This window comes from Tamandua tetradactyla, chromosome 10 (genome assembly GCF_023851605.1).
Source record: "Tamandua tetradactyla isolate mTamTet1 chromosome 10, mTamTet1.pri, whole genome shotgun sequence".
Classification (NCBI taxonomy): domain Eukaryota; kingdom Metazoa; phylum Chordata; class Mammalia; order Pilosa; family Myrmecophagidae; genus Tamandua; species Tamandua tetradactyla.
In genome coordinates this window covers 24,360,689-24,387,942 of record NC_135336.1, presented here as the reverse complement: position 1 = coordinate 24,387,942, position 27,254 = coordinate 24,360,689, and the positions used below count along the sequence as shown (strand labels likewise).

Below are 27,254 nucleotides of genomic sequence, written 5' to 3'. Positions count from 1 at the left end.
CCCAGGAAAGCGCCCGTCTGAATTTCCTGGTCGGCCCGGGGCGCCAAGCTTGGCGGGAGGGCGCCAGCCGCAGCGGCCCGCCCGGGAGAGTGCACGTTCCCGGGGAGTCACGGGTTTGGAAGGGGCCCCCTCCCCCGTCGCCATTCTCCGCGGCCTGGGGATTTCCGATCCAATTCTCTCAGTTGGTCCGGGGGGCCACGCGTGGTGTGGGCGCCAGCCGCCGCGGTTTGAGGGGACCGCCTGTCCAATTCTCCCAGCCGGCCCAGGAAGGGGGAAGGGAGTGACTCCGGCTGCTTGCCGCCCTGCCCAGTGAAGCCCGTGCCCCTCGGCGATCTCACCAGAGCGGGTTATCTCAGCCAGCCAGCTGTTCCAGGATGGGGTACGCTGTCTTTTTTATCTCTGTCGTGGCTTTGGGAGCTGTTCTGTATCATTTCTACTCCCCTAGTAGCTGTCGTGGAGGAGAAACTAAGATCCGCACATCTTACTAAGCCGCCATCTTCTCCGGAAGTCTCGAGTTGCACTTTTAAGGCTTCTAATTCATAATTGAGACTTGCTCATTTTTAGAAAAATTAAATTCCCATGTGATATGCAGAAAAAAAAGGCGCTGGGAACTCCACAAACAAAAGATACAGGACTGTTACCCTAGAGGCAGACAAACAGAGAGTAAAAGAACACTGTTCATTCAGCCTCAATGTCCACGAATGAACGCAAGAGCATTCCTGCAGCAAGTATGCCACATACCCCCTTATGCCCAGCCCTTGGCTTGACTACATTGGCTAAGTGAAGCTGAACTTGAAATGCTACAGTGCCTGAGCAAGACTGTTAATTAACATCACCACTCAAGCAAGAAAAACTCCTATGAACATGCAAGTCAGCCTGGTCTTTGTTTCTGTTATTCAATACCAGTAATGCTGGGGAAAACATTACTACTCAGTAGAGAAAGCTTGTGGAAAGGGGTAATAATAATAATAATCAGCTAATAGAATAATGAGCATCTGCCCTGGGGCAAACCCTGCACTAAGTTCACTGTCTCATTCAATCCTTATAATAACATTGTAAGAATCAGACTTATCAGTAGCTTGCCCAAGGTCTCTCAGAAGTGGCACAGCACAGATTCAAATCCAGATCCGTATGAATTCACCAGTTTGCTGTTACCAGAATTAATGATAAGTCACTAAATTCATGGTGTAAATCTCTTCACAATGAAACCAACTTTGCTCTACTTCTGTGTCTACCATAAGGATTCACTCTGGTCTCTGAAACAAAGGTACTCAATCTGGGCAAGCAGATTGCTCAATAAATTCATGCTATTTGTTATGAGGGAAAAAGAAAATCACATAAACATCTTTTACTGAAAAAAGTAACTCCTGGGTGGGCCACGGTAGCTCAGCAGGCAAGAATGCTTGCCTGCCATGCCAGAGGACCCAGGTTCGATTCCCAGTGCCTGCCCATGTAAAAAAAAAAGTAACTCCTAATAATTCTAAAAAGAAAACAGTTTTTTTTAATACATTAAAGATGAGTTCTAAGTATAAATAAAATCAGTTGATAAAGTTCAAAATATAAAACCAGCAACAACCGAATAAAATGGCATTAATTACCTCATTACACTAGAGTGAAGGTCAGCAAACTATGGCCCATAAGCCAGAGTCCTGTAAGTTCTGTAAGTCCTATCAGGATATAAACTATCCTTAGTCTGCAGCAAGATAAATATGCCAGGATCTTTGTTTTTACCTTGAAGATTTTCCTTCTTCAACAAAGAATTGAGTTGATTCATAGAGTTAAAGATGAGAATAGACTCGATCGATGCTCTGTATCGGCCAGAGTGCTCAGTGCTAACATTCAGTCCCAGGCTTTGAATTCCTTGGCCTGTCTCCATTCCCTCCAGGAGTGAAAGCTCATGAGGGAGAAAACTGGTAACTATGCTGTGAAGGGTTGGCTCCCTAGAGTCTGGATCTAGTAACCAGCATGCCACCTAAATGAGAGACAGCAATCAGAATGTTTTCTTGATTTTTCAAAGACACTATAGAACCATCAAATTAAAAGGGAAAAATAGAAAGTACAATTCTAATCTCATTCATTTTCATTTAATATTTATTCAGTGGTCTTGCCAGGAGAGAAAGGATAATTGAAATAGGACTCACTTTTGGTACCAAAAGTACAGTGGCCTTCAGAAAAGGAAAAATTTTTTTCCATTGCTGCCCTGATAAAGCTGATCTAGTTCTGAAATAGGCTTAAAAACCAAGTGCCGGGCGGGCCGCGGTGGCTCAGCGGGCAAAGTGCTTGCCTGCTATGCCGGAGGACCTCAGTTCGATTCCCGGCCCCAGCCCATGTAACAAAAAACGGAAAAACAAAATACAATAAAACAAGAAAATGTTTAAAGATGTTTCCCTTTCTTCCTTCCTTCCTTCCTTCTATCCTTCCTTCCTTCTCTCTGTCTTTCCTTTAAAAAAAAAAAAAAAAAAACCAAGTGCCTCTCAGTTAACTGAAACCATTTAACTGTAAATGCACGTGGGCTCTATTCCACTAAGGCTAACACTGGCTAAACTACCATAATAAAGTGGAGCCTATATACACAAACAAAATATACAGGACTCTTGTATATTTAGTTTTAGGTTTATATAGCTCTTTCAACAACAAGAATAGTGAGGCATAAATGGTAAAAGCTCATATCCAGAGTTTTACAAAGTCTTTAAACTTTCTCCTCAGGTGGAAGGCCAGTCACCAGGACCATCCAACTGGTGATATGATTGCTACTTTTAGATTCCAGGTGACTAGGGTACCAGTAGTTTCTATACTAGATCTAGCAAATAATGACTTTGATTTAGAATAAGGAAATCTAAGCCCTGTTCATAATTCTGATAATTATTTTATGACTCATTTATTTCTTTTGCAAGTTAGAAGTAAAGTATTACTGGAGGGTACTGAATGAGATAGTCTGGTCTAAAAGTTCTTATAAAGGTGAGATTTAATAGTCTGTCTTCATCCATCAAAATACTGTAATTAACAAAACCAATTATGGAATATTTCAAGTAGTTTTTAAAAAAGTACTATATGAATTGGATACATTACTGTAGTTTTAATGATGGTTCATAGTTCTCATATTCTCATTTTGGACCCAGAATATCAAAATTAAGTGTAAACTTTTATGGGTTATAAGCAGTTAAGAAACTACATGGAATTTATCACTTGTAAATCAAACCTGACTTAAAGTACAGAAAATCATAATATCTTTAATTTATGTGATGACGCCTTTGAAAATCTTTGAAAAACAGCTAAGGATACTAAAATTACCCTATTATTATGACTATTTTGATAACAACTACCAACCAGTGTTATTTTTCAATTCTAAATTGAAAAACTCCACAAGGCTTCATGTATCCAGTATCGATAGGGAAAAACTATGTATTCTATCCCTTGGAGGGCTACCATATTGCAAACAAATACCTTCAAAAAATATATTATACTTCTAAGTGGACATTGCAATAACATAGTTACCCTTTTCTTAATGACTCAAAGTTATCATACCTTGCTATTACATAAGAAAGTTCCCAGAAGCTATTAAAATGATAAGCCCTTAAACTAAATGGTTTGTAACTATTATCCTTTTTGGCTTCTTACATCCACCTACATTTCCTATTTTCTATGATCACCCTCACGAATATTTGAAACATCCTGGCACGCTATATCTAAATCTAACAATTTTCCTTAAACTTCTAGTTTACTCTGGGTCAGAAAACTCAGAACATATGACGAGAAAAAAAGTTTAAAAAACTCTGAGGAAAGGCACAATCCTAAAGGGCTTGAAATTTGTAACATCTCTTTGGTCTACACAGAGGCATTTGGTGTATAATTTTCTGTTCTGGGTGGATGAGATTCCTGGATAAAGAAACATAAATTGCATTAGTGAAGCTGAATAAATACCAAATGATTTAAGAATTAACTCAAACACAAGTAATGTGTTTTTTGGGTTTTTTGAATGCTGTATGGCCAGGTCACATTTTATTCTTTTTTCCATGGGAGTATCCCGTTATTGCATCACCATTCGTTGAATTTTTTTCTTCGTTTTTCTTTATTTTGGGAAGTGCATGGGCTGGGAATTGAACCTGGATCTCCCACATGGCAGGCGAGAATTCTCCTACTGAACTGCCTCACACCCACCCCCAGTAATGTATTTTTAAGCATGTAAAAATTAAATAAGACATGGAACCTTTGGATCTTCATAACTTTGTTCCAGGGAAATGCCACAAGAAAGGAGAAGAATTTTATAGCTCTGGATGAAATCATAGATGATAATGGAACATTCTTTATCAGATTTCTTTTGCAAGCAGGACTGAAGGTGCCAAATCCTTTCCTTTACAGTTAGGCTTGGATCCAGAGAAGGTGGTGCCAAACTGGCAATCATTTCTGAAAAGAGTTAAAAGGCAAAAATTACATGCATTCATTTGAAGTAGAACTCTTTAGTGAAAAGACTGAAGCCTTAGGTTCTTGTTCTGGGTGACCACTAATTGAGCATAGCCTTATCCAGATCAGGTTGGCTTTCTAGATAAAGCATTTCATAATAAAAAATTATGATTTGGACTACATGATTTATATGCACTATTTAATTGGGTAGGAGAAAAATCTAAGTATCAAGACCTCTAGAAATAAAATTGTATTTCTCAGAATATGCAGTTAAGAGTCAGGAAAAGTATTTTGAAATAAATTTTAAAGGAACTCCTTTTAAAAGGGTAACTAGTATGAACACTTAATGTCATACCTAAACTAAAAGATGTAGAAATTCAAGAAATTACTCACTTCAACATTTTCCTGCCAAACACCTATAAATACTCCATACTTACCAACAGATACTAAATGGCATCCTTTAAAATATCACTTTATTAATTTGCTCTTGTCCCAAACCAATTTATCAGCTGAATATCTAACAACTATAACCAGATCATAAGGTATTTCCAGATAATATCCTTTCAATTACTTCTATTTCTCCAAAGATTGTATGAATCAACTAATGTAGATCTCCAGCTCAACCATGCCTCTGTTTAAGTTCCAGATCCAGCCAATAGGAGAAAAAAACTGAATAGAAACTGCTATAACTTAGTCTTCAAAGCAAACATTCAAGGTAGGCAATCAGCCCTTGAGGCTATAATGCCCTTTTAGAAAAAAAAACATAGTATTAACAACTTCATGTGACAGGCATGGGGGAATGAAGGCAGTGCTTCTTTAAAATATTCATTCTATTGATGCAAATGTTCTAAGAAATGATCATGATGATGAATATGCAACTGTGTGATGGTACTGTGAATTACTGATTATATATGTAGAACGGAATGATTATATTTTAAGAATGTTTGTTTGTTTGTTATATTTTTTAAAAAATTAAAATAAAAAAGATACAAGAATAAAAAAATAAAACATTCATTCTAGGTAAATATATGCAATAATGTACCCACCAGCTGCTCGCCAAAAGAAACAATATTTTTTTTTTTTTTTTTTTTTTTTTTTAAAGGAAAGACAGAGAGAAGGAAGGAAGGAAGGAAGAAAGGGAAACATCTTTAAACATTTTCTTGTTTTATTGTATTCTGTTTCTCCGTTTTTGTTACATGGGCTGGGGCCGGGAATCGAACCGAGGTCCTCCGGCATAGCAGGCAAGCACTTTGCCCGCTGAGCCACCGCGGCCCGCCCAAGAAACAATATTTTTAATCCTAAAAATAAACTTTAGGTAAGTATGAGGAAATTTTTCACAAGAAAACAAGATCAATATTCTAATTGAGGTTATATTAAAACTATATGGTAATTAGGCAAATAGTGATTACTCACCAGAATGCTTTTGTTCCCTCTGCAATGAAAAATAATAGGCATCTCTTCCACCCCAGCATACAGCCAGTCCAACTACGAAGATATCATCACAACCTTTAACAGGAAATCCATCTCTAATAGGGGTTTCCTGAGATGAGTTTTGATTTACTAAGTAAATCAGAAATGAAATAGTTAAAAATCTTAAAATATAAAGTCATTAAAATAACCATAAAAACAATAATAAAAAACTACATTTGACAAGCAAAATTTCCATATTCCTAAATTATGCATCATTCAAATAGTCATTTTTAGGTGTATGCAAGATCTTTCCAGACTTCCCATCAATTAAGATAACTTTCACTATGGAAAATCTATCAAAGATTTCTTAAAATAGAATCATAATAATGAATGAAATGGGTATCAGCTGAAAAAGAGTAGCATTTCAAACTTCTACAACTTTAATAAATAAAGACCACTTGCACACTATAAACGTTTACTTGTAGAGAACTCAGCAATTCTTTTTATTAATTTTTAAAATTTTTTTAAAGATATAAACAACAAATAAATGCAAACATTCTTAACCTATGATCATTCCGTTCTACATATATAATCAGTAATTCACAATATCATCACATAGTTGCATATTCATCATGATCATTTCTTGGAACATTTGCATCTATTCAGAAAAAGAAATAAAAAGGAAACAGAAAAAAATTCATACATACCATAGCCCCCAACTCTCCCCCTCACTGATCACCAGTGTTTCAATCTAAATTTATTTTAACATTTGTTCCCCCTATTATTCATCTTTGTTCCATATGTTTTACTCATCTGTTGATAAGGTAGATAAACGGAGCATTAGACACAAAGTTTTCACAATCACAGTCACACTGTGAAAGCGATATCATTATACAATCATCTTCAAGACACATGGCTACTGGAACACAGCTCCACATTCTCAGGCAGTTCCCTCCAGCCTCTCAAATACATTTTGACTAACAAGGTGATATCTGTTTAATGCATAAGAGTAACCTTCAGGATAACCTCTCGACTCTGTTTGGAATCTCTCAGCCATTGACACTTTATTTTGCCTCATTTTGCTCTTCCCCCTTTTGGTTGAGATGGTTTTCTCAATCCCTTGATGCTGAGTCTCAGCTCATTCTAGGATTTCTGTCCCATGTTGCCAGGAAGGTCCACACCCCTGGGAGTCATGTCCCACGTAGACAGGTGAAGGGCAATGAGTTTACTTGTTGTGTTGGCTGGAGAGAGAGGGGCCACATCTGAGCAACAAAAGAAGTTCTCTTGGGGGTGACTCTTAGGAACTCAGCAATTCTTAACACTAAAAAACTCTCCAGAAAAATCAAGAGTCCTATAATTGAGAGAAGAATTAAGTATGATTTTATATTTGGAGTAACATTTTTTCTGAAACAATGCATCTCTAATTTTATAAAGATATAAGGTCAAGAACCAATCTGTCTGTGGCCTCTCTCTCTCTATGCCAACTCGGAAGGTGAACTCACTGCCCTCTCCCCTATGTGGGACATGACTCCCAGGGGTGTAAATCTCCCTGGTAATGTGAGACAGAACTCCTGGGGATGAGCTGGGACCTGGCATCATGGGATTGAAAGCCTTCTGACCAAAAGGGGGAAGAGAGAAATGAGACAAAATAAAATTTCAGTGGCTAAGAGATTCCAGAGTTGAGAGGTTATCCTGGAGGTTATTCCTATGCATTATATAGATATCCCTTTTTAGTTTATGGTGTGTTGGAGTGACTGGAGAAAAATACCTGAAACTGTTGAGCTGTGTTCCAGTTGCCTTTATTCTTGAAAATGATTGTATAACTACATACCTTTTACAATGTGACCATGTAATTCTAAAAACCTTGTGTCTTGATGCTCCTTTTATCCAGGGTATGGACAGATGAGCAAAAAAATAAGGATAAATAAATAAATAATGGGTAAAAAATTGGGTAAATGGAAAAACGTGGTCAATGAGAGGGAAGGGTAAGGAGTATGGAATGTATGAGGTTTTTTTCTTTTTTCTTTCTTTTTCTGGAGTGATGCAAATATTCTAAAAAGTGACGATAGTGATAAATACTTAACTATGTGATGATATTGTGAGCCACTCATTGTACACCATGTATGGACTGTATGTATGTAAAGATTTCTTAAAAAAAATACTTAAAAAAAAAGAACCAATCTGTCTTATTTACGGTTATATTGCCAATATCTGGAAAATAACTGACATAGTGGGCACTCGAGAAAGACTGGTTTAATTTAAGTCAACATTCTTATCACCAGCCTCTAGCACAGAACTTGATAAAGACACATATTCAATTTTATGATTTGTTGAATAAAAACAATACTGAGAATACATAAAACTTATCATGAACACATCTGCTCCATAAAACGAAGATCAAATACTCAAAACTTTAGGAACAAATTCATTTACAAACACTGAGATTCAAGAAATCTGATCAAATCTCTAATTTCTACAACAGGTTCTCAAGCTGACTCCAGTTATTCCCGAGGGTCCAGGTCTAGGGCTCATGCAATAAGACAGGAATATACACGTATAATTTGATCCAAAGATTCAACTCCCTTGAAATCTAGAAAAAATCTAGATTAGTCCCTGGGATTAGTATTTCTGTATAGAATCCAACGCTAACACTGGAAGTCCAAGTTGTCCATGAGATAAGTCTTAGAAAATGCAGCTAATGCACGGTGAAAAAACACATAGTATCTATTTGTTATATATTTTTCTGATTAAATAAGTGAACAAGGATATTACAACTTAATAAGAAATACACATGGGCACTGTTCATTAATAAAAATCATTATGTCACACCATACACATACCATAAAAGAAATGTCTGATCCATATTCAAAATATATATTAATTTTTACTAATTTATATTCCAATTAATATAGGACACATTACATACATACACCCCTACCAAAGGGCAACTATGTTAATCTAACTGTGCTGAATAAATAAGGCTGTTCTACAGGTAAACCTACATAGGAGAAACTTATTAAATGCTGAATAAATTTTTTACAATATTAAATACTGAAAAATCTAAATCTCATCTTAGTCCATAATTAGTTTACAGATAGATAAGGGAAAAAAAAAATCCTTACCTTGCTTAAACCTACCACCAATAGTAGCACTTTTAGAAGATGTCAAACTACCAATCTTTTCACAAGCCAGTGAAAGTGAAAATCGTTTTTTGCACTGCCACTCCTTAATGAATGTTTGAAAGAGGGTATGGTCACTTGCTACATCGACTATGGTCAAAGTTTCTGAACTGCATGAAGTTGGAGTTAACTGCAATTCATCCTGTGAAAACTGCAATGGAAAACTTGTGTCTTTAATAGGACTGTCTTCTCTGAAACCATTTCCACTCTCTGGATTTAAATCATGGTTTTCAGTACCTGAAGGTGAACCGAATGGATAACTTTCACCAGGCTGTAAAACACTACTGGTTTTCCAAAGTTTTACAGAAGAAGTTCTAAGAATGCCTGGAAATCCAAGCTTAGAAGCAGATCCTACAATGGGTGTAGGAGGAATGAGACCATTATCATCAACCAAACAGCTTTCTTTATAAGGCAAGAGGGATGAAGTTTCACCATGAATGGCATTGTTCTCTGGTGTCCCAATCCTACTTTTTATTTCAGTACTAGAGAAAACTGAAACTTCCTGCACTTGATTTGCCTCCAAATTTGAAATCAGTTCTTTTTTGTCATTTAACTCTGTATTCTTTTCCTTCAAACTAGACAGGTTTATAGTACTTAATTTTAGATTTTCATTTTCAAGAGGACTGGACATTTTATCTAAGATCCCTTGCAGTCCTGGACTTAAATCAAATGAGTCTCCTGACCATATGAATGAATTATTTTCCTTTGCCTCAGTTGATTTAAATTTTTGTGCCCTTTCATCTTGATCTCTTCCAGTTACTTCTGTTCCAGGATGATCACCACCTAAAATCCCTGGATCACTTAGTTCTAATACTTTAGAAGATACTGCAGTTTTCTGTTTCTCTTGGACGGGAAATATATCTACATTGTCTAAGACCTCAACCATCTGAACAGTATTCATTTCTGAAAACATAATAGACTCATCACTGAAACAGGTCAGCTCTTGCTGAGTATCTCTATTCTTATTTATATCAGATTTTTTAACTGAACCTTCTGGTTGTAGACAAAGAGAATCACTAAAATGGTTTGGCATTACTTCAGAAGGGAGGGGTTTTTTCACATGCATGTCAGGTGATTGCTCTTTTACTAGGGAGTCTTCACTGAAACTGTCAAATAGTAAACTGTCACTCATATTCAAACTTGTTTCACGAACTGGTAGACATTCCTCATTTGTAACAGTAGGAGTTTCTTTTTGAGGAACCAGTGGTATGACTGGTTTCACAGTTTCTTGTGTTCGATAGCCTTGAAGAAAACTGTTTAATTGGGAGTCAGTAACAGAAAGTTCATTCCCTTTAAAACAAGGTTCATTTTCCCCCAATAGTAGTGGAGAATGAAAATTTGAGCTTTCTGGAGTTAGAGTATCAACCCTATGTGAATCAGCACTGTGTTTCACAATATCTACAGTCTTAAGTTCCAAATGATTTATATTTGTCACTTCTAGAGAATGCCGTTCATCAGGAAAAGTAACATGAAACTCATTCTGGAAAGAGCCAACTGAGCTTTTTTTTTCTAGGTCCTTCTGCACCAGCGCCACTACTAGGTTGGTATCCTTTCCTTCTTTCCATCTGACATTTTCAGTTCCGATTTGCTGTATTATTTTTTCTGACTGAGTATCCAGGTGGAAACTATCTTCAAAATCACAGACCATTAAACCTAAGTCAGAAACATGATTTTTAGTTTTGTTTGCTGCATAAGCATCTGTTTTTTCTTGTATTCCAGAGGTATTTAGAAATGTCTTATCCTGGCCTCCTGCTTTATCATATGTTCCAGTTGGTAGAGGTATTCCATGGGCTATCTCAGTGCTGCTTATGTTATCTCCTAACACTTGAAAATTATCTGATTTATTCTCCTCAGCATTAAATTTTATACTTTTCCATTTGACAGCAGCAACATTCGAGTCTTTATTCATGTAAGTACTGACTGCCTCATGGGAAATTTGTGTCTCTACTACTTGTTTCTGTTTGGTATAAATGTTTATATGTTTATCAGATTGCTTTTCATGGCACAGGTTAATTGTATGGGTGTTCTGGTGTTTTAAACAAACGTTCTGGTTCTTTGAGTCACTTTGTATCAGTACATTGTTTATTTTTTCTGTATCAACAACACCTAATCTTCCATTTTCATTAACTATACTAGTGGCTTGACAAGTCACTTTTTCACTCTGGGATTCTGTGATATTACATTCCACAAAAATATCACTAGCCATTTTTCTGTTCTTTGAATAATTTTGTTTTGTTTGTGGAGAGAATGATGTCTTGTTGCACTTTCTTTCAGCGCAGAGAGATACATCTTTAGCAGATGATTCTGGACTTCTAAATTCCATACTCTCCTCATTTAAGGCAAATGGGTCTTTACAAGGAACAGGATTAGACTTAGTTAGCCCTTCTAAACCATGTCTAAATAGCCCAGAGTCTTCCAAAGGGCTTCTATCCCTGGATTGTTTTAGATGCTTATTATATTTCCAAGATTGAAAGTTTGTGTTCATCTTTTTTGAATTGAAATTAAAAGCTTCTTTTTTTGTTTTATGAGAAGAGAAAGTCGGAACAATTTTCTTAATGCTTGTTTTCCCCTCATTCAGAGAGGTTCCTAATTTCTCTTTATTTATGTTCAAAGAAGCCCATTTTCTTGCTCTGGAAATTGAATGTACCTGATGTTCTCGATTCCCACGTTGGAGTTTAAAAGAGGAATTTATATGCTCTCTACTTTTATCTAAATCTTGTACCAGATTTGGTGAATGCTTAACAGGAAAATTACTAGATGCTATTGTGTTTCTTTTTCTCTTTAATGTTGCTGATTTCTTACAAGAAATCTCAGTTTGGGATATAAATGTATGTTCCTTTAATGCCGATTCATTGCTGGCCAACGAATGTATATCAGAATTTAAAAGAGAATATGGATTCCATTGCACTCCCATTTCAACTAAGTCCTGCTGCAGAATAATTTTAGCTTCTTCCACTATAAGGGCTGCTGCTTCCCTCTCAGTTAAGCCTTTTCTGCCAGCTGCCCAAATAGTCCGCATATGCCGACGTTCTTCAACTGCGCCCTCATCCTCATCCACTGCCTTTCGGGAACTATACAAGGAGATAATAAAAGACAGAAATTAACATACTCATTTATTCATACAACAAATAGTTATTAAACATTCATTCTGAGCTACTCAGGAACTGAAGAAACAGCACTGAGCAAGACAAATATGTCTGTTCTCATGGAGCTCACATTTCAGTTGGGGAAATCAGAATTTAAACAATGTTTAAAATGCTTTATATGTTAAGCGTAATAAGAATAGTGCGCAAAATGAAGCAGGAAAGGGAAAAGTGAAGGGGTGGATGGCTCAGCAATTTTTAAATAACATGATGAGAAAACAGATTTATTTAACACAGACTCAGAATGAGTGAGGATCAAAAGCTAATTGCCTGGGGCAGGCCATGGTGGCTCAGCAGGCAGAGTTCTCGCCTGCCATGCCATAGACTCGGGCTCGATTTCCAGTGCCTGCCCATGCCAAAAACAAAAGGTAACTGCCTGCTAAAACAAAATATCAATGCTCTTCAGAGTAAAATACCAGAACCTAGACTCTTAGTAGGTTGTATATAATTTAAGCATCAGAAGAAGAAGAAAGACAGCTTAAAAATTATTTGAAGAAATAATGGCTGAAAGACTTCAGCTTCCAATCATGGTAGAGTAATAAGGACTGATTCATCCTCTTGCCTGAAAAAAAAAAAACTAAAAAACTGACGCTAGGTCATAAAAGGCATTCCACCTTTTTGTACTGCTCTCTTTTCACTTGCTCTAGGGGAAGTCAACCATCATGTCATGAGGCCAATGAAGCAGCTCTGTGGAGAAGTCCATATGATAAACAACCGAAGCATCAAGCACCAACTTGCCAGTATCTTCGAATATGGGGCCCTAGTCTAGTCTTCAGAAGATGACTGTTCAACCAACAACTTGACTACAACCTCATGGAAGATCCCAAAGCAGAACCACCCATCTAAACTGCTCACAAATTCATAACTCACAAATCCATAACTGTAAGATAACACTATTTATTGCTGTTTTAAGCTACTAATTTTTTAAAAAGCAGTTTGTTATACAGCAATATAAATATGCCTAGTAAAATTATTAAACTTCAAAATGGAGAAAGACCTCTATACAAACAGTTCAGATTACTTACAAGGGTAAAGGACTCAGACTCCCATTAGACTTCTTAAAAAAATACACACAACAAGGCAACAAGGGATGAGCATTTTCAAAAAACTCAATGAAAGAAAATGTGTAGCAAAGATTTTATATCCAGCCAAGTTGTCCTTCAAATATCCAGGTTATAGAAAAAAGGATTTAAACATACAGGAATTTGGTCAATTCTGTACAATAAGCCCTCTTGAGCAATCTATTAGAGGAAAAGTTTTATCCAACCAAGAGTTTATTAGGAATACTTCAGCAATAAGAATGATAAGAATTGTAATTAAAAAAAAAATTGTAGATTATATTAGTCTTCCATTGTCCCCCTGTGGGAGCCCAGGGATGGGGCTGTTTTCACTGTGAAAACTCTCAAGCACACAGCTGCCTGGCAGCATGGGAGATGACTCCCAGGGATGAGTCCAGCCCTGGCACTGTGGGATCAACAATTCCATCCTGACCAAAAGGGGGAAAAGAAGTATAACTAATAAATTAGTATAGCAGCTGAGGGAGTTTAAATAGACTTGAGAGGCTACTCTGGAGGTCACCGTTATACAAGCTGCAGCTAGACATTGCTACCTATCATAACTTGCCAAACCCCAACCAAAACCATTTCAGCCAACCCTAAAGAAAACCTAGGGTAATGTATAAGGTTCTACAAAAGTTCCATGCACTAGAGTAACTTTCTAGAAACCTACAACCTCCAGATGGGTCCCCTGGACCAGTTAAGTCCTGAAACCTAAAGGGCACAGCCTCTCCAGAACAGCATCTGGTTTCATCTCCCTACCCCATTATTACTGACAGCCCCTTCCAACATGAAAAATTAGAATGGCCATAGCCCAAATACCCCTATAGAGTGGGCTAGAAAGATCAAAGGTGATGGTGGAGTTATACAGAGAAGGTCAGGTTTAACAAATGAATATGGTCACTGAATTATTAAATCAATGTTTCTTTTGTTCTCCAGTATCTTTGGGCAGCTAGGGTAAGGACTGGGATTGTGGAATTGTAACCCATGCCAAGCTCTGATGTCTGTTCTACAACTAATTGCTCTGCTGTGCTTTGAAATTTATTGCTTTTTTGTATACATGCTACTTTTCACAAAAAAGGAAAAAATTGATTGTGATGATAAAAGAAATATTTATTCCTTCTAGCCTCCTATATCCTGGAGCAGCTAGAAGGAAAAATCTGAGATGATGGTATGGTAGCCCATGACAAACTCTGGGGTCTGTTCTATAACTACTTGAAGAGTGCTATGAAAACTGTTGCTTTTTTCTTTCCTTGTTTTGTATGTATGTTGAATTATACAATTTTTAAAGTTTTTTTTAAGTTTATATTAAGACAAATTAAACATTCATTTATTCTCCCTCATGCAAAAATATTTTAATTGTACATTTTATCACCAACATTGTTCACTCTAAGCATTCCTAAATTGTACCGTCAGTCATTTTCCTCACACACTGTATGTGTGTGAAGATTTCTCAATAAAAATACTAAAAAAAAAAAAAAGAGAGACAAAGCAATAAAGCACTTTAAAGAAGGGAGGAAAATCAGAACAAAAAAGAAAAGTAAAATAAGATCAAGATTACTGTTCTGCAAAGGAATGTCATTATTGCAGGATACTGAAAATAGATGCTACTTAATATTTTAAAATGTCACCTTATGTGTGAGACTAAAGCAAAAAATTTTTATTTGTTACAAAATTTATATTTTGACTAGTGTATTTCCTAATATAACTTATGTAGATAGTTTGATTGAACACCGTAAGTACTTGGAATCTCAGGTAGGACATGAGATTTTGTTGGTTTGTCCAGAGTGATGCCCCAATGAATCCCAGAGTGATTCGATCAGTGAGTGAAAAAGTATTTGCAAAGCCCGCTTCGGGGATGGTGAGAGCGGGGAGAAATTCAACTTCCCCAAGTTGAATTCTTGATATTCTCACAAGCAGTGTGGACAACCAAAGCTATAGGCAGAGCCCCCAGTCTTGGGGTTTGTTCATATGAAACTTAACCCCACAAAGGATAGGTCAAGCCTACTTAAAATTAGGCCTAAGAGTCACCCCCAAGAGAGCCTCTTTTGTTGCTCAGATGTGGCCCCTCTCTCCAGCCAACACAATGAGCAGTCTCACCACCCTACCCCTCTCTGTGTGGAACATGACTCCCAGGGGTGTGGACCTTCTTGGACAGAGATCTTGGAATGAGCTGAGACTCAGCATCAAGGGATTGAGAAAACCTTCTCGACCAAAAGGGGGAAGAGGGAAATGAGACAAAGTGTCAATGGCTGAGAGATTCCAAACTTTTTTATTCTTATGCATCAAGTAGATATCATCTTGTTATTCAAGATGTAATGAAGAGGCTGGAGGGAACTGCCTGAAAATGTAGAGCTATGTTCCAGTAGCCATGTTTCTTGAGGATGATTGAATAATGATATAGCTGTCACAATGTGACTGTGTGATTGTGAAAACCTTGTGTCTGATGCTCCTTTTATCTACCTTGTCAACAAAGTAGTAGAACATATGGAATAAAAATAAATAATAGGGGGAACAAATGCTAAAATAAATTTAGTTTAAATGCTAGTGATCAATGAAAGCGAGGGGTAAGTGGTATGGTAGGTATAATCTTTTTTTTTTCTTTCCTGTGTTCATTTTATTTCTTTTTCTATTGTCTTTTTATTTCTTTTTCTGAATTAATGCAAATGTTCTAAGAAATGATGAATATGCAACTAAATGATGATATTGTGAATTACTGATTATGTATGTTGTTTTATTTTATTTCTTTATTTTTTAATTAATAAATAAATTTTAAAAAAAGATTACTGTTCTGATAATAGGTAAGAGCTAAAGGTTACCATTAAAATCTTGACAAACCAAATAGTGAATAGAATAGTATCCACTAAAAAGGTACCCACTAGAACAAAAATGCTCATCTTCCTTAATTTAAAAACATATCAGCAAAGAATATCCAATAGACAGAGGAACATATCAAATGCAGCATAATACACATAATTATAAAATAATTTGAGGTTGAAAGTAAACATATCAATGATATCAATAAATACGAATGGGATTAAATCTTCTACTAAAGGAAGGGATTATCAAGTTTGCACAGTAAAAAAATATCTAAAACAAAGTGATTCTGAAAGACTAACAATAAAGATAAAGACCAAGGAATTACCAGGCAAAGGGAAACAAAAAGAAAGCAAAGAAATAAATTTGATAGCAGATATGGCAGAACTCAAGCCAAAGAAGAGTGCTACTTAAAGCTAAAAGCCACAGTCACAATAAAGATAACACCTATGAATAGCTACACAAGAAATAGCAAGGAACCACCTTTATAAAGCAAACACTACAGGAGACACAAGGAGACATAGAGAGAAGCACTCTCATTAAAAGAGATGAAATGAATGAAATAAATAAGAATATTGAAGACCTAATGAACATCCACAAGAAAGTAGAGGAAAAAAAATTTTTTCTAAAACCAGTTCAAAGTGAGAAAGGTCTTTGTAGCTTTTATAGTCCAAAAAAATAAAAATAAAGGGATGACAAAGGTCCAGAAGAAAGCGGAGTGGGGGGGGCGACTGAGTAAAAGTCACAGAACCATTACTGAGCAATGGTTCCTTGCTTCATTTTGCTTAGTCAGTATATCCTGTTATCTGGTAGGCCCTTTACTCTTTGTTGACCATTCAGGCCTTTGATCTTATCCTTCAAAGAGAAGAAGCTGTTGATATAAATATATTGCATATGGGTTTCATTCTGCTTTGGGTGATATCTTATCCCTTCAAACAGAGCTGGGAAAAATTCCCATTAATGTAACTGTGCTGGTTTGAAACTGTTATGTATCCCAGAAAAGCCACGTTCTTCTAATCCAACTTTGTAGGTGCAGACCTATTGTGGATAGGATCTTGTGGTTAGGTTGTTTCCATGGAGATGTGACCTACCCAACTGTAGGTGGGACCTTTTGATTAGACTATTTCATAGAAATGAGACCTATACAATTCAGAGTGGATCTTAATCCTTTTACTGGAATCCTCAATGAAGAGAATAAAAGGTAGAAAACACAGAGCTCAGAGCTGATACATAGAGCAGAGATGACAGACACTAAAGACAGAAAATGCCCCTAGGAAATGATGCTAAACTAAGAAATGAAATCTCAGGTTTGCCCCAGAGAAGCTAAGGGAGGATCCATAGATTCTTAGGGAGGAAAAACATCCCAGGAGAGGCCAAAAGAACCCACAGGATCTAAAAGAGCCATTTTGGAAATCAACCCAGAAGAGAAGGGACAGCAAACATCATCATGTGCCTTCCTATGTGACAGAGAAATCCAGATGTGATGGGTCTTTTTTGAGCGAAAGCATCCTCTTGTTGCAGTCTTAATTTGGTCATTTTCATGGCTTAGAATTGTAATTTGTAACTTAATAAATCCCCTTTATAAAAGCCAATCCATTTCTAGTATATTGCATTCTGGCAGCTTTAGCCAATGGAAACACATTTTGGTACTAGAAGTGGGGTGCTGCAATTTGCCAATACCAAAGATACTGGAATAGCTTTTTAAATGGATAATGGAAAGATTCTGGAAGAATTATGAGATGCTTGAAAGAGATGGCCTACACTGTTCTGAAGAGACTGTCAGTAAAAATATGGACTCTAAAGATACCTCTCATGAGGCCTTAGACAAATGAGCAATGTGTTACTGCAAGCTGGAGAACAAGTGATCCTTGTTTTAAGTGGCAATTCTCTGCCACTTGGTGCTGGAACAGCAAGTTGAAATTAATTTGAGCATATTATGCTAGCAAGAACTTTTAGGCTCAAAAAGAATCAAAGCTACTTGGGGTGAAATGATTATAATACGTATTTCTAGCCACTAAGGAATATACTAAGCATTTTTCAGCTAAAGGACTATAATTGAACATTTTTCTAACTATTGAAGTATCATCAGTACACAAGCAAAAAGCACTTCCACCTGGACATTAAAAAACCTTCTAGTGAACAATTCTTGATCAAAGAGGAAAAACACAAAAATTTAAAAATTTATTGAAAAAAATTAAAACTACACGTCATCATCTACGGGCCACTTAAGGCAGAGACAATAGGAAAATTCACAGAACTAAACACCTCTGTAAATAAAACATAATATAAACATGAATTAAATTACCAACTTTGAAAAAACACCTAGACAAAATTTCCCTGGGGAACTGGGGAGAGAGGAGGAAATACTCAACTTTCCCATTTGGGGAATTCCTGATATTCTTCCAAGCAGTGGGGACAACCAAATCAATAGCCTAAACCCCCGATCTTGGAGTTCACCCCTATGAAACTTATTCCAGCAAAGGAGAAGCTAAGCCTACTTATCATTATGCCTAATAGTCACTCACAGAGAACCTCTTTTGTTGTTCAGATGTGGCCTCTCTCTCTAAGCCAATTCTGCAGGTGAACTCACTGCCTTTCCCCCACATGGGACATGACTCCCAGGGGTGTAAATCTCCCTGGCAATGTGGAACAGAACTCCGGGTATGAGCTAGGATCCAGCACCATGGGACTGAGAGAGACTTCTTGACCAAAAGGGGGAAGAGAGAAATGAGACAAAATAAAGTTTCAGTGGCTGAGAGATTTCAAACAGAGCTGAAATGTTATCCTGGTGGTTATTCTTATTCTTATGCATTATATGAATATTGCTTTTCAGTTTTTGATGTATTAGAGTGGATGCAGGGAAGTATCTGAAACTGCTGAACTGTGTTCCAGTACACTTGATTCTTGAAGATAACTGTATAATGATATAGCACTTACAGTGTGTCTGTGTGATTGTCAAAACCTTGTGTCTGATGCTCCTTTTATCCAGGGTATGGAAAGATGAGTAAAACAATAAGGATAAAAAATAAATAAATAATGGGGGGGATCAAAAGGTAAAAAACTGGATACATTGAAATACTGGTGGTCAATGACATGGAGGGGTAAGGGGAATAGGATGTATGAGTTTTTTCTTTCATTTTCTGGAGTGATGCAAATACTCTAAAAATGATCACATAGTGATGAATACACAGCTATGTAATGATGCTGTGAGCCACTGATTGTATACCATATATGGACTATGTGTGAAGATTTCTCAATAAAAATATTTAAAAAAAAAGACATCTAGAGAAAGCACAAAAAAGTATAAAAAAAGAAAAGAAAGAAAGAAAGGAAGGTAAAATAAAGTTAAATGAAGGAATTAATGAGGTGGGTTTTTTTTAAGACCCAACTAATAAAACAAAACCTTGGATTTTTTCTTTAATTTACAAAATAGACAAACCACTGGATAATATGACCAAGAAAAATTAGGGGGAAAGTACAAACTTTAAAAATAAGAAATGACAAGGGGGAAATAAGCATTGAATTAGAAAAAATATTTAAAATTCTAAGAGACTAGTCTACAGAACTCTATGAATATTTATTTCAAAACCTGGATGAAATGGATAATTTACTAGGGAAATACAGATTACCAAAACTGATCCCATTTGAGAGAAAATGCACACAGAGAGCAATTTCTGACCAAAAGAGTAGCAAAAGTTTTCAAGGAACCAACCCCATAAAAAGGCAACAGCCTAAGGTGCTTTTATAGGTTAATGATTCCAAACCTTCAACTAGACAGTCTCCAACTCCATAAATTGTTGAAAAGTCCTGAAGGTAAAGAAAAGCTTTCTAATTATTTTTATAAAGTATGTCCAACACTGATACCAAACCTGAATAACTATAGTGAAAAACACCAGTATTTACATTCTTCTCTAGTGCTTATGGAACATTCTCCAGGATATACCATATGCTGGGGCACAAAACAGGTCTTAATAAATTTTAAAATACTGAAATTATTCAAAGCACTTTCTCTGATCACAATGGAATGAAGCTGGATATCAATAACCACCAAAGAATGAGAACTTTCACAAATACATGGAGATTAAATAACACACTCTCAAACAACCAGTGGGTCAAAGAAGAAATTACTCGAGAAATCAGTAGTTATGTGGAGATGAATGAAAATGAGAACACAACATATCAGAACTTATGGGATGCAGCAAAGACTGTGCTGAGAGGGAAATTTATTGCCCTAAAAGCCTATATTAAAAAACAAGAAAGAGCAAAAATTGAGGACTTAACTGCTTACCTGAAGAACTTGAGAAAGAACAAACTAACCCAAAAGCAAAAAGAAGAGAAATCTCAAAAGACTGAAGTGGAGTTAAATGAATGGGAGAACAAAAGAACAATAGAAAGAATCAATAAAATCAAAAGTTGGTTCTTTGAGAAAATTAAGAAAATCAATGGGCCACTACCAAGGATGACAAAGAAAAAAAGAGAGAAGACAGAAATAAACAAAATCAGAAATGAGAAGGGGTACGTTACTACTTTCCCTGAAGAAATAAAAGAAATCATGTGATACTATGGAAAACTATTTGCCAACAAACTAGACAACTTAGATGAAATGGACAAATTCCTGGAAACACACAAACAAGCTACATGGACTCAGGAAGAAATACAAGATCTCAACAAACCAATCACAAGTAAAGAGATTCAGTCATCAAAAATCTTCCTACAAAAACAGACGATAAAGACCGAGATGGTATAATCTAGGAATGCCTAGAGTATATAATGATAGTGACTAAATGTACAAATTAAAAAAATGTTTTTGCATGAGGAAGAACAGAGGAATGTCATTACTGCAGGATGTTGAAAATAGATAGTAATTAATATTTACAAATTTTAACTTATGTGTGAGATGAAAGCAAAAAATGTTTATTTGGTACAAAATTTATATTTTGACTAGTGCATTTCTAATATAACTTATGTAGACAGCTTAATTGAACACCATAAATACATGGAACCTTGAGTAGGGCATGAGATTTTGTTGGTTTGTCCAGAGTGATGCCCTGATAAATCCCAGAGTGATCTGAACAGTGAATAAAAAAGTATTTGCACAGTCCCCTTCGGAGAATGGTGAGAAAGGGGGAAAATTCAACTTCCCCAAGTTGAATTCTTGATATTCTCACAAGCAGTGGGGACAACCAAAGCAATAGGCTGATCCCCCAATCTTAGGGTTTGTTCATATGGAATAAAAACAAATGGAATAAAAATAAATAATAAGGGGAACAAATGTTAAAATAAATCTAGATTGAAATGCTAGTCATCAATGGAAGGGAGAGTTAAGGGGTATGGTATGTATGAATTTTTTTCTGTTGTCTTTTTATTTCTTTTTCTGAATTGATGCAAATGTTCTAAGAAATGATCATGATGATGAATATGCAACTATGTGATGATATTATGAATTACTGATTATATCTGTAGAATGACCATAATAAAATAAATAAATAAATAAATAAATAAAATCTTCCAACAAAGAAAAGCCCAGGGCCAGATGGCTTCACAGGGGAAATTTATCAAACACTCCAGAAAGAACTAATACCAATCCTGCTCAATCTTTTCCAGAAAACTGAGGAAAAAGGAACTCTACCTAACACATTTTATGAAGCTAACATTTTAATACCAAAACCGGGTAAAGATGATATAAGAAAGGAAAACTACAGGTCAAGCTCCCTAATGCACACAGATGCAAATATTCTCAACAAAATGCTAGCAAATCGAATCCAACAACACATTAAAAGAATATACACCACGGTGAAGTTGGCTTTATACCAAGAATGCAAGAATGGTTCAACATAAGAAAATCAATTAATGTAATACAGCACATTAACAAATCAAAAGGGAAAAAAAATCTCAACTGATGCTGAAAAAGCATTCGACAAAATTTGACATCCTTTTCTGATAAATAAAAACACTTCAAAAGATAGAAATTAAAGGTAATTTCCTCAATATGATAAAGAGAATATTTGAAAAACCAATAGCCAGCATCATACTCAGTGAAGAGAGACTGAAAGCTTTTCCCCTAAGATTGGTAATGAGACAGGGATGCCTTCTGTCACCACTATTATTCAACATTGTACTAGAAGTTCTAGCAAGAGCAGTCAGTCAGGAAAAAGAAATAAAAGGCTTCCAAATTGGGAAGGAAGAAGACTTTCATTATTTACAGATGACATGATACTATACTTGGAAAATCCTATGAAATCTACAACAAAGTCACTTGAGCTAACACATTGAGCAAGGTGGGGGGATATAAAATTAATGTGCAAAAATCAGTAACATTTTCTATACACAAGCAATGACTTCACTGAGGATTCATTAAGGAAAAAATTCCATTCAAAATAGCAACTAAAAGAATCAAGTACCTAGGAACAAACTTAACTAGGGAGGTAAAGGACTTGTACACAGAAAACTACATAACATTGTTAAAAGAAATCAAAGAAGACTTAAATAGGTGGAAAGACATTCCCTGCTCATGGAGAGAAAGGTTAAATATAGTTAAGATGTCATTTCTACCTGAATTGATCTACAGATTCTAATGTAGTACCAATCAAAATTCCAGCAACCTACTCTGAAGACTTGGAAAGCTAGTTACCAAATTCATCTGTAAAGGAAAGAAACCCTGAATAGCTAAAAGCATCCTAAAAAAAGAAGACCAAAGTGGGCAGATTAACACTTTCTGAGTTTAAAACTTACAAAGTCACAGTGGTCAAAACAACATGGTACTGGCACAAAGACAGAAGTATTGACCAATGGAATCAAATCAAGAGTACAGAAATAGACCACCAAATCTATGGTCAACTGAGTTTTAACAAGGCCCCCAAATCCATTGAATTGGGACAAGACAGTCTTTTCAATAAATGGGCAAGGGAGAATTGGATATCAATAGCCAAAAGAATAAAAGAGGATCCTTACCTTATATTCTATACAAAAATTAACTCAAAGTGGATCAAACTCTTAAATTTAAAAACTAGCACCATAAAGCTTCTAGAAGAAAATGCAGGGAAACATCTTCAAGATCTAGTAATAGGAGGCAGCTTCCTAAACTTTACACCCAAAGCCCAAGCAACAAAAGAAACAATAGATAAATGGGAACGCCTCAAAATCAAATATTTAAAACGAAGAAAATCAAATGCTTTTGTACCTCAAAGACTTTGTCAAAAAGGTGAAGAGACAGCCAACTCAATGGAAAAAATGTTTTGAAATCACCTATCAGACAAAGGTTTGATATCCCGTGTACGTAAAGAAATCATACAACTCAACAAAAAAAGAACAAACAACCCAATTATAAAATGGGCTAAAGATATGAATAGGCATTTTTTTCTAAAGAGCAAATACAAATGACTCAAAAGCACCTGAAGAGATGCTCATTTTCATTAGCTTTAAGGGAAATGCAGATCAAGACTACAATGAGATATCACCTCACACCTACAAAAATGGTTGCTATTAAACAAACAGGATGGAGAGGATGTGGAGAAATTGGCACACTTATGCACTGCTGCTGGGAATATATAATGATACAGCCGCTATGGAAAACAGTTTCAGGGTTCTATAGGAAATTAAATATCCAGTTGCCCTATGACCCAGAAATAGCACTACTTGGTATATACCCAGAAGAGCTGAAAGCAATGACACAAACAGACACTTGCACACTGATGTTTACAGCAGCATTATTCACAATCACCAGAGGAAGGAAACAATCCAAATGCCCATCAACAGATGAGTGGATTAACAAAATGTGGTATATACATATGATGCGATATTATGCCGCAGTAAGACAAAATGATGTCCCAAAGCACATGACAACATGGGTGAGCCTTGAGGACGTAATACTGAGTGAAATAAGCCATACAAAAAAGCATAGTTACAGTATGACTCTACTTTTATGACCATGGTAAAGGTAAAATTGGAGGCTTATAATATAGAATATTGGGGACTCAGACGATAATAAGCCTGTGCGCCTTCCTCCCCAGGCACATTACAGGCTTCAGAGCCTAGGTCCAGCTTAACCTGGGTGGGAAGGAAGAAGCCTTCAACTGGAAATGAGATTAAAGTTTTGATTTAGCACAAATATGAAATAAAAATATTATCTTCAAGGGGAAAACACAGACACATTTTCTTCTACTTCAGTGTGTCATGAGATTATGAGAAGAATATTTTAATATATTATCTATATTTATAAATTGATATGATTTTTCATTTAATAAGCTGAGAGGGACTTTCTTACCTTTTGAAAGGAACAGCATTTTTCAGAACTGCTTCCACTTCGGCAATATTTGCTCTGGCGAGATCGGCCACAGTAAGAAAGCCAGAAGCATAGAGGAACCTTGCTCGCTGTGCATTAAGTAAGGACACCCGGACCAGATCACATAGCTCTCTCTGGATGCCGAATGTAAGACGCTTCTGAAATTGGGACAGCAGTAGTTCCATGTTGTGCCAGCCAAGGCGGTTGGAAAATACTGTAATCATCCCTGGAGTATTCATTGAATATTTGTTAAATTAAAATTCTTTAGACTCAATTCTCCATTTCTTTAGATGCATCTTTCGGTTGTATTTTTCCTGCAGAACTGTAATGTTCCACAGAACCAAGTTGTAAGTTAATAGAAGGAATATACATTAAGAGCCTAATGAATTTGCCAATAAATATGCTGAACACGCCAAATGTCGTCTCATTTATTCTTAACCCTGAACTTGACATATGAAAACACTGAGCAGAACACAAACATAAAACATGTAAAAACCCTCTCCCTAGTTCATTCCTTCTTTCCTCACTCTCTTTTTCCCTTTCTTTTTTAAGGAAGAGAGAACCTTAAAAGCAGGTGAGACATTCTTTCCTCCTAAAGGATAACTAATGAGCTGATTTAAATATTCAAGTCCTGCAAGGACTAAAGGAGTGAAGCTCATTATAGTGATTTTTTTTTTAAAGAAAATTTGCTCAGCTCAATAGCTATACCCTCTTGAAATTAAGAGAGCAGACCAGAAGAGTGCCAAGTCATTAAGAAAATTACTTCATATGAGAACACCAAAATTAGACGCAGTCTTAGAGCTTTGATGCAAATGAGTTGAAAGATGATTACCTCCCTTACCATCTCCCCACCTGCCCCTGTGATTCAAACATAACAGTGTATGCACTTTCACAATGAAACCTTGTAAAGACGTAATATACACAACCTCCATCAGCCCAGGGTTTTCTTCCTATAGGCTTGCAAGGATTCCTCAGTAAAATCAGACCCAGAATTTCCCATTTGTCTAGCTTAGAGGACATGAGTTTAACTTTACTGAGGGAGACCAATGTTCCCTTACAGAAGAAGTAGTATTAAGAGCAGTCAGACAGGAATCCATAAACCACTCTCCATTTGTGATCTTCCTCCTCATTCTCATATATTAATCAGTAACTTGAGAAAAGAGAGAAAAGAGAACTGTTTCTGTTTCTTCTTCCAACAAGCCACAGGAAAAGACAACAAAACCAAAAACTAGAGGGATGATCAGCAGGTTGCTGACAAACGGAAAGAGATATTCTCTAGAACAGTTAACTAGCCCTGAGGAGCCCCAGATTTATGTTTTATGATGATAGGGACTATATAAAATTATGGCTTGGCATGAGCCCATCACTTTTAGAATCTTGCACTGAAATGGAACTCAAAAAAGTATTCTCATAACGTGATATGAAACCACAGAGTCTTAAATAGATGTGAAAACTCTTTGTTCAACTGACCTGCATAAACAGCAGCTGATTGTTGCAAAGACTGAATCTGTCCACGATTGCACCCATATTTCTGATTAATTTCCTTTAATGGAACTTCACTGATTAAATCTAATAGCACAAGGCTGGTGAAAAACCTGAAAAGAAAATCACCAAAAGCATAGAAAGAGAACACTCATGATTACTACGAAAGTATGTAAATGTTTTTACCAAAGTTTTTTGGTACAAAAGTAGTACCAAAAAAAAACAAGAATTGGAAAAGGTAAACAGATTTATTCATTTGAGGAAGATTATTAGGAAGAAAAAAGGTTAGTAAAGAAAGATTGAGATTAATGTTTAAATGTAAGTTCAGACATACAACTCACCTTTTTTATAGTGAATAACTAATATCTCCTCTATTTACAGTATTGTTAACCAACTTTAAGAAATAAAACTTGGTTCAGGAAACATGATGGAACAAAATTTTGAAAGACTTGATAAATAATTATATGAGCATGTACTGTTTCAATAAAATGACAAAATCTGATTACTAAATCCAGTTTTAATTATCTGAGTAGAGGAAGGGCAACAGCAGCACAAAAAATCCAAGCACATAAACCCTCACAAAACTAACATTTGGGTAGCAACCCAAGTTATCCATCATGAATGAATGTATAAGCAAAATGTGATATAAACATAGAATGGAATATTATACAGACATAAAAAAGAATGAAGTTCTAATACACTACACAACACAGACGAATCTTGGAGACATTATGTTGAATGATAGAAGCCAGACACAATAGGACAAATAATTGTGTGTGCTAGTTTGAAAGGATGTATGTCCCCTAGAAAAGTCATGTTTTCACCTAAATCTCATTTCATAAAGGCAGAATAATCCCTATTCAATACTGTGTGTTTGAATCTGTAATTAGGTCATCTCCCTGGAGATGTAACCCAATCAAGAGTGGTTGTTAAGCTGGATTGGAGGAAATGTGCCTCCACCCATTTGGGTGGGTCTTGATTAGTTTCTGAAGTCCTATAAAAGAGGAAACATTTTGGAGAATGAGGAGATTCAGAGAGAGCAGAGCAGAACGACATAACCACAAGAAGCAGAATCCACCAGCCAGCGACCTTTGCAGATGAAGGGCAATGCCTCCCGGGGAGCTTCATGAAACAGGAAGCCAGGAGAAAAAGCTAGCAGATGACACTGTGTTCATCATGTACCTTTCCAGATGAGAGAGAAACTATGACTGTTTTCGCCATGTGCCCTTGCACTTGAGAGAGAAACCTTGAACTTCATCGGCCTTCTTGAACCAAGGTATCTTTCCCTGGATGCCTTAGATTGGACATTTCTATAGACTTGTTTTAATTGGGACAATTTCTCAGCCTTAGAACTGTAAATTAGAAACTTATTAAATTCCTCCTTTTAAAAGCCATTCTGTTTCTGGTATATTGCATTCTGGCAGCTAGCAAACCAGAACATTGTGTAATCTCACAGAAATGAAATAATTAGAATAAGCAAAATCAC

General features: G+C 36.2%; 1 protein-coding gene across 4 annotated transcripts in view; it reads right to left on the bottom strand.

Annotated features, from left to right (window-relative positions):
• Positions 1–27,254, bottom strand: part of POLQ (DNA polymerase theta) — a 195,658-nt gene that overhangs the window by 75,257 nt on the left and 93,147 nt on the right. For all 4 annotated transcript variants that reach the window (XM_077118198.1, XM_077118200.1, XM_077118199.1 and 1 more), the window contains 6 exons: positions 25,757–25,881; positions 24,269–24,512; positions 8,934–12,061; positions 5,815–5,961; positions 4,208–4,404; positions 1,732–1,972 (listed from right to left, as the gene is read on the bottom strand). In XM_077118198.1, coding sequence (XP_076974313.1) covers positions 1,732–1,972; positions 4,208–4,404; positions 5,815–5,961; positions 8,934–12,061; positions 24,269–24,512; positions 25,757–25,881 — 4,082 coding nt within the window. The remainder of the gene's footprint in view (positions 1–1,731; positions 1,973–4,207; positions 4,405–5,814; positions 5,962–8,933; positions 12,062–24,268; positions 24,513–25,756; positions 25,882–27,254) is intronic.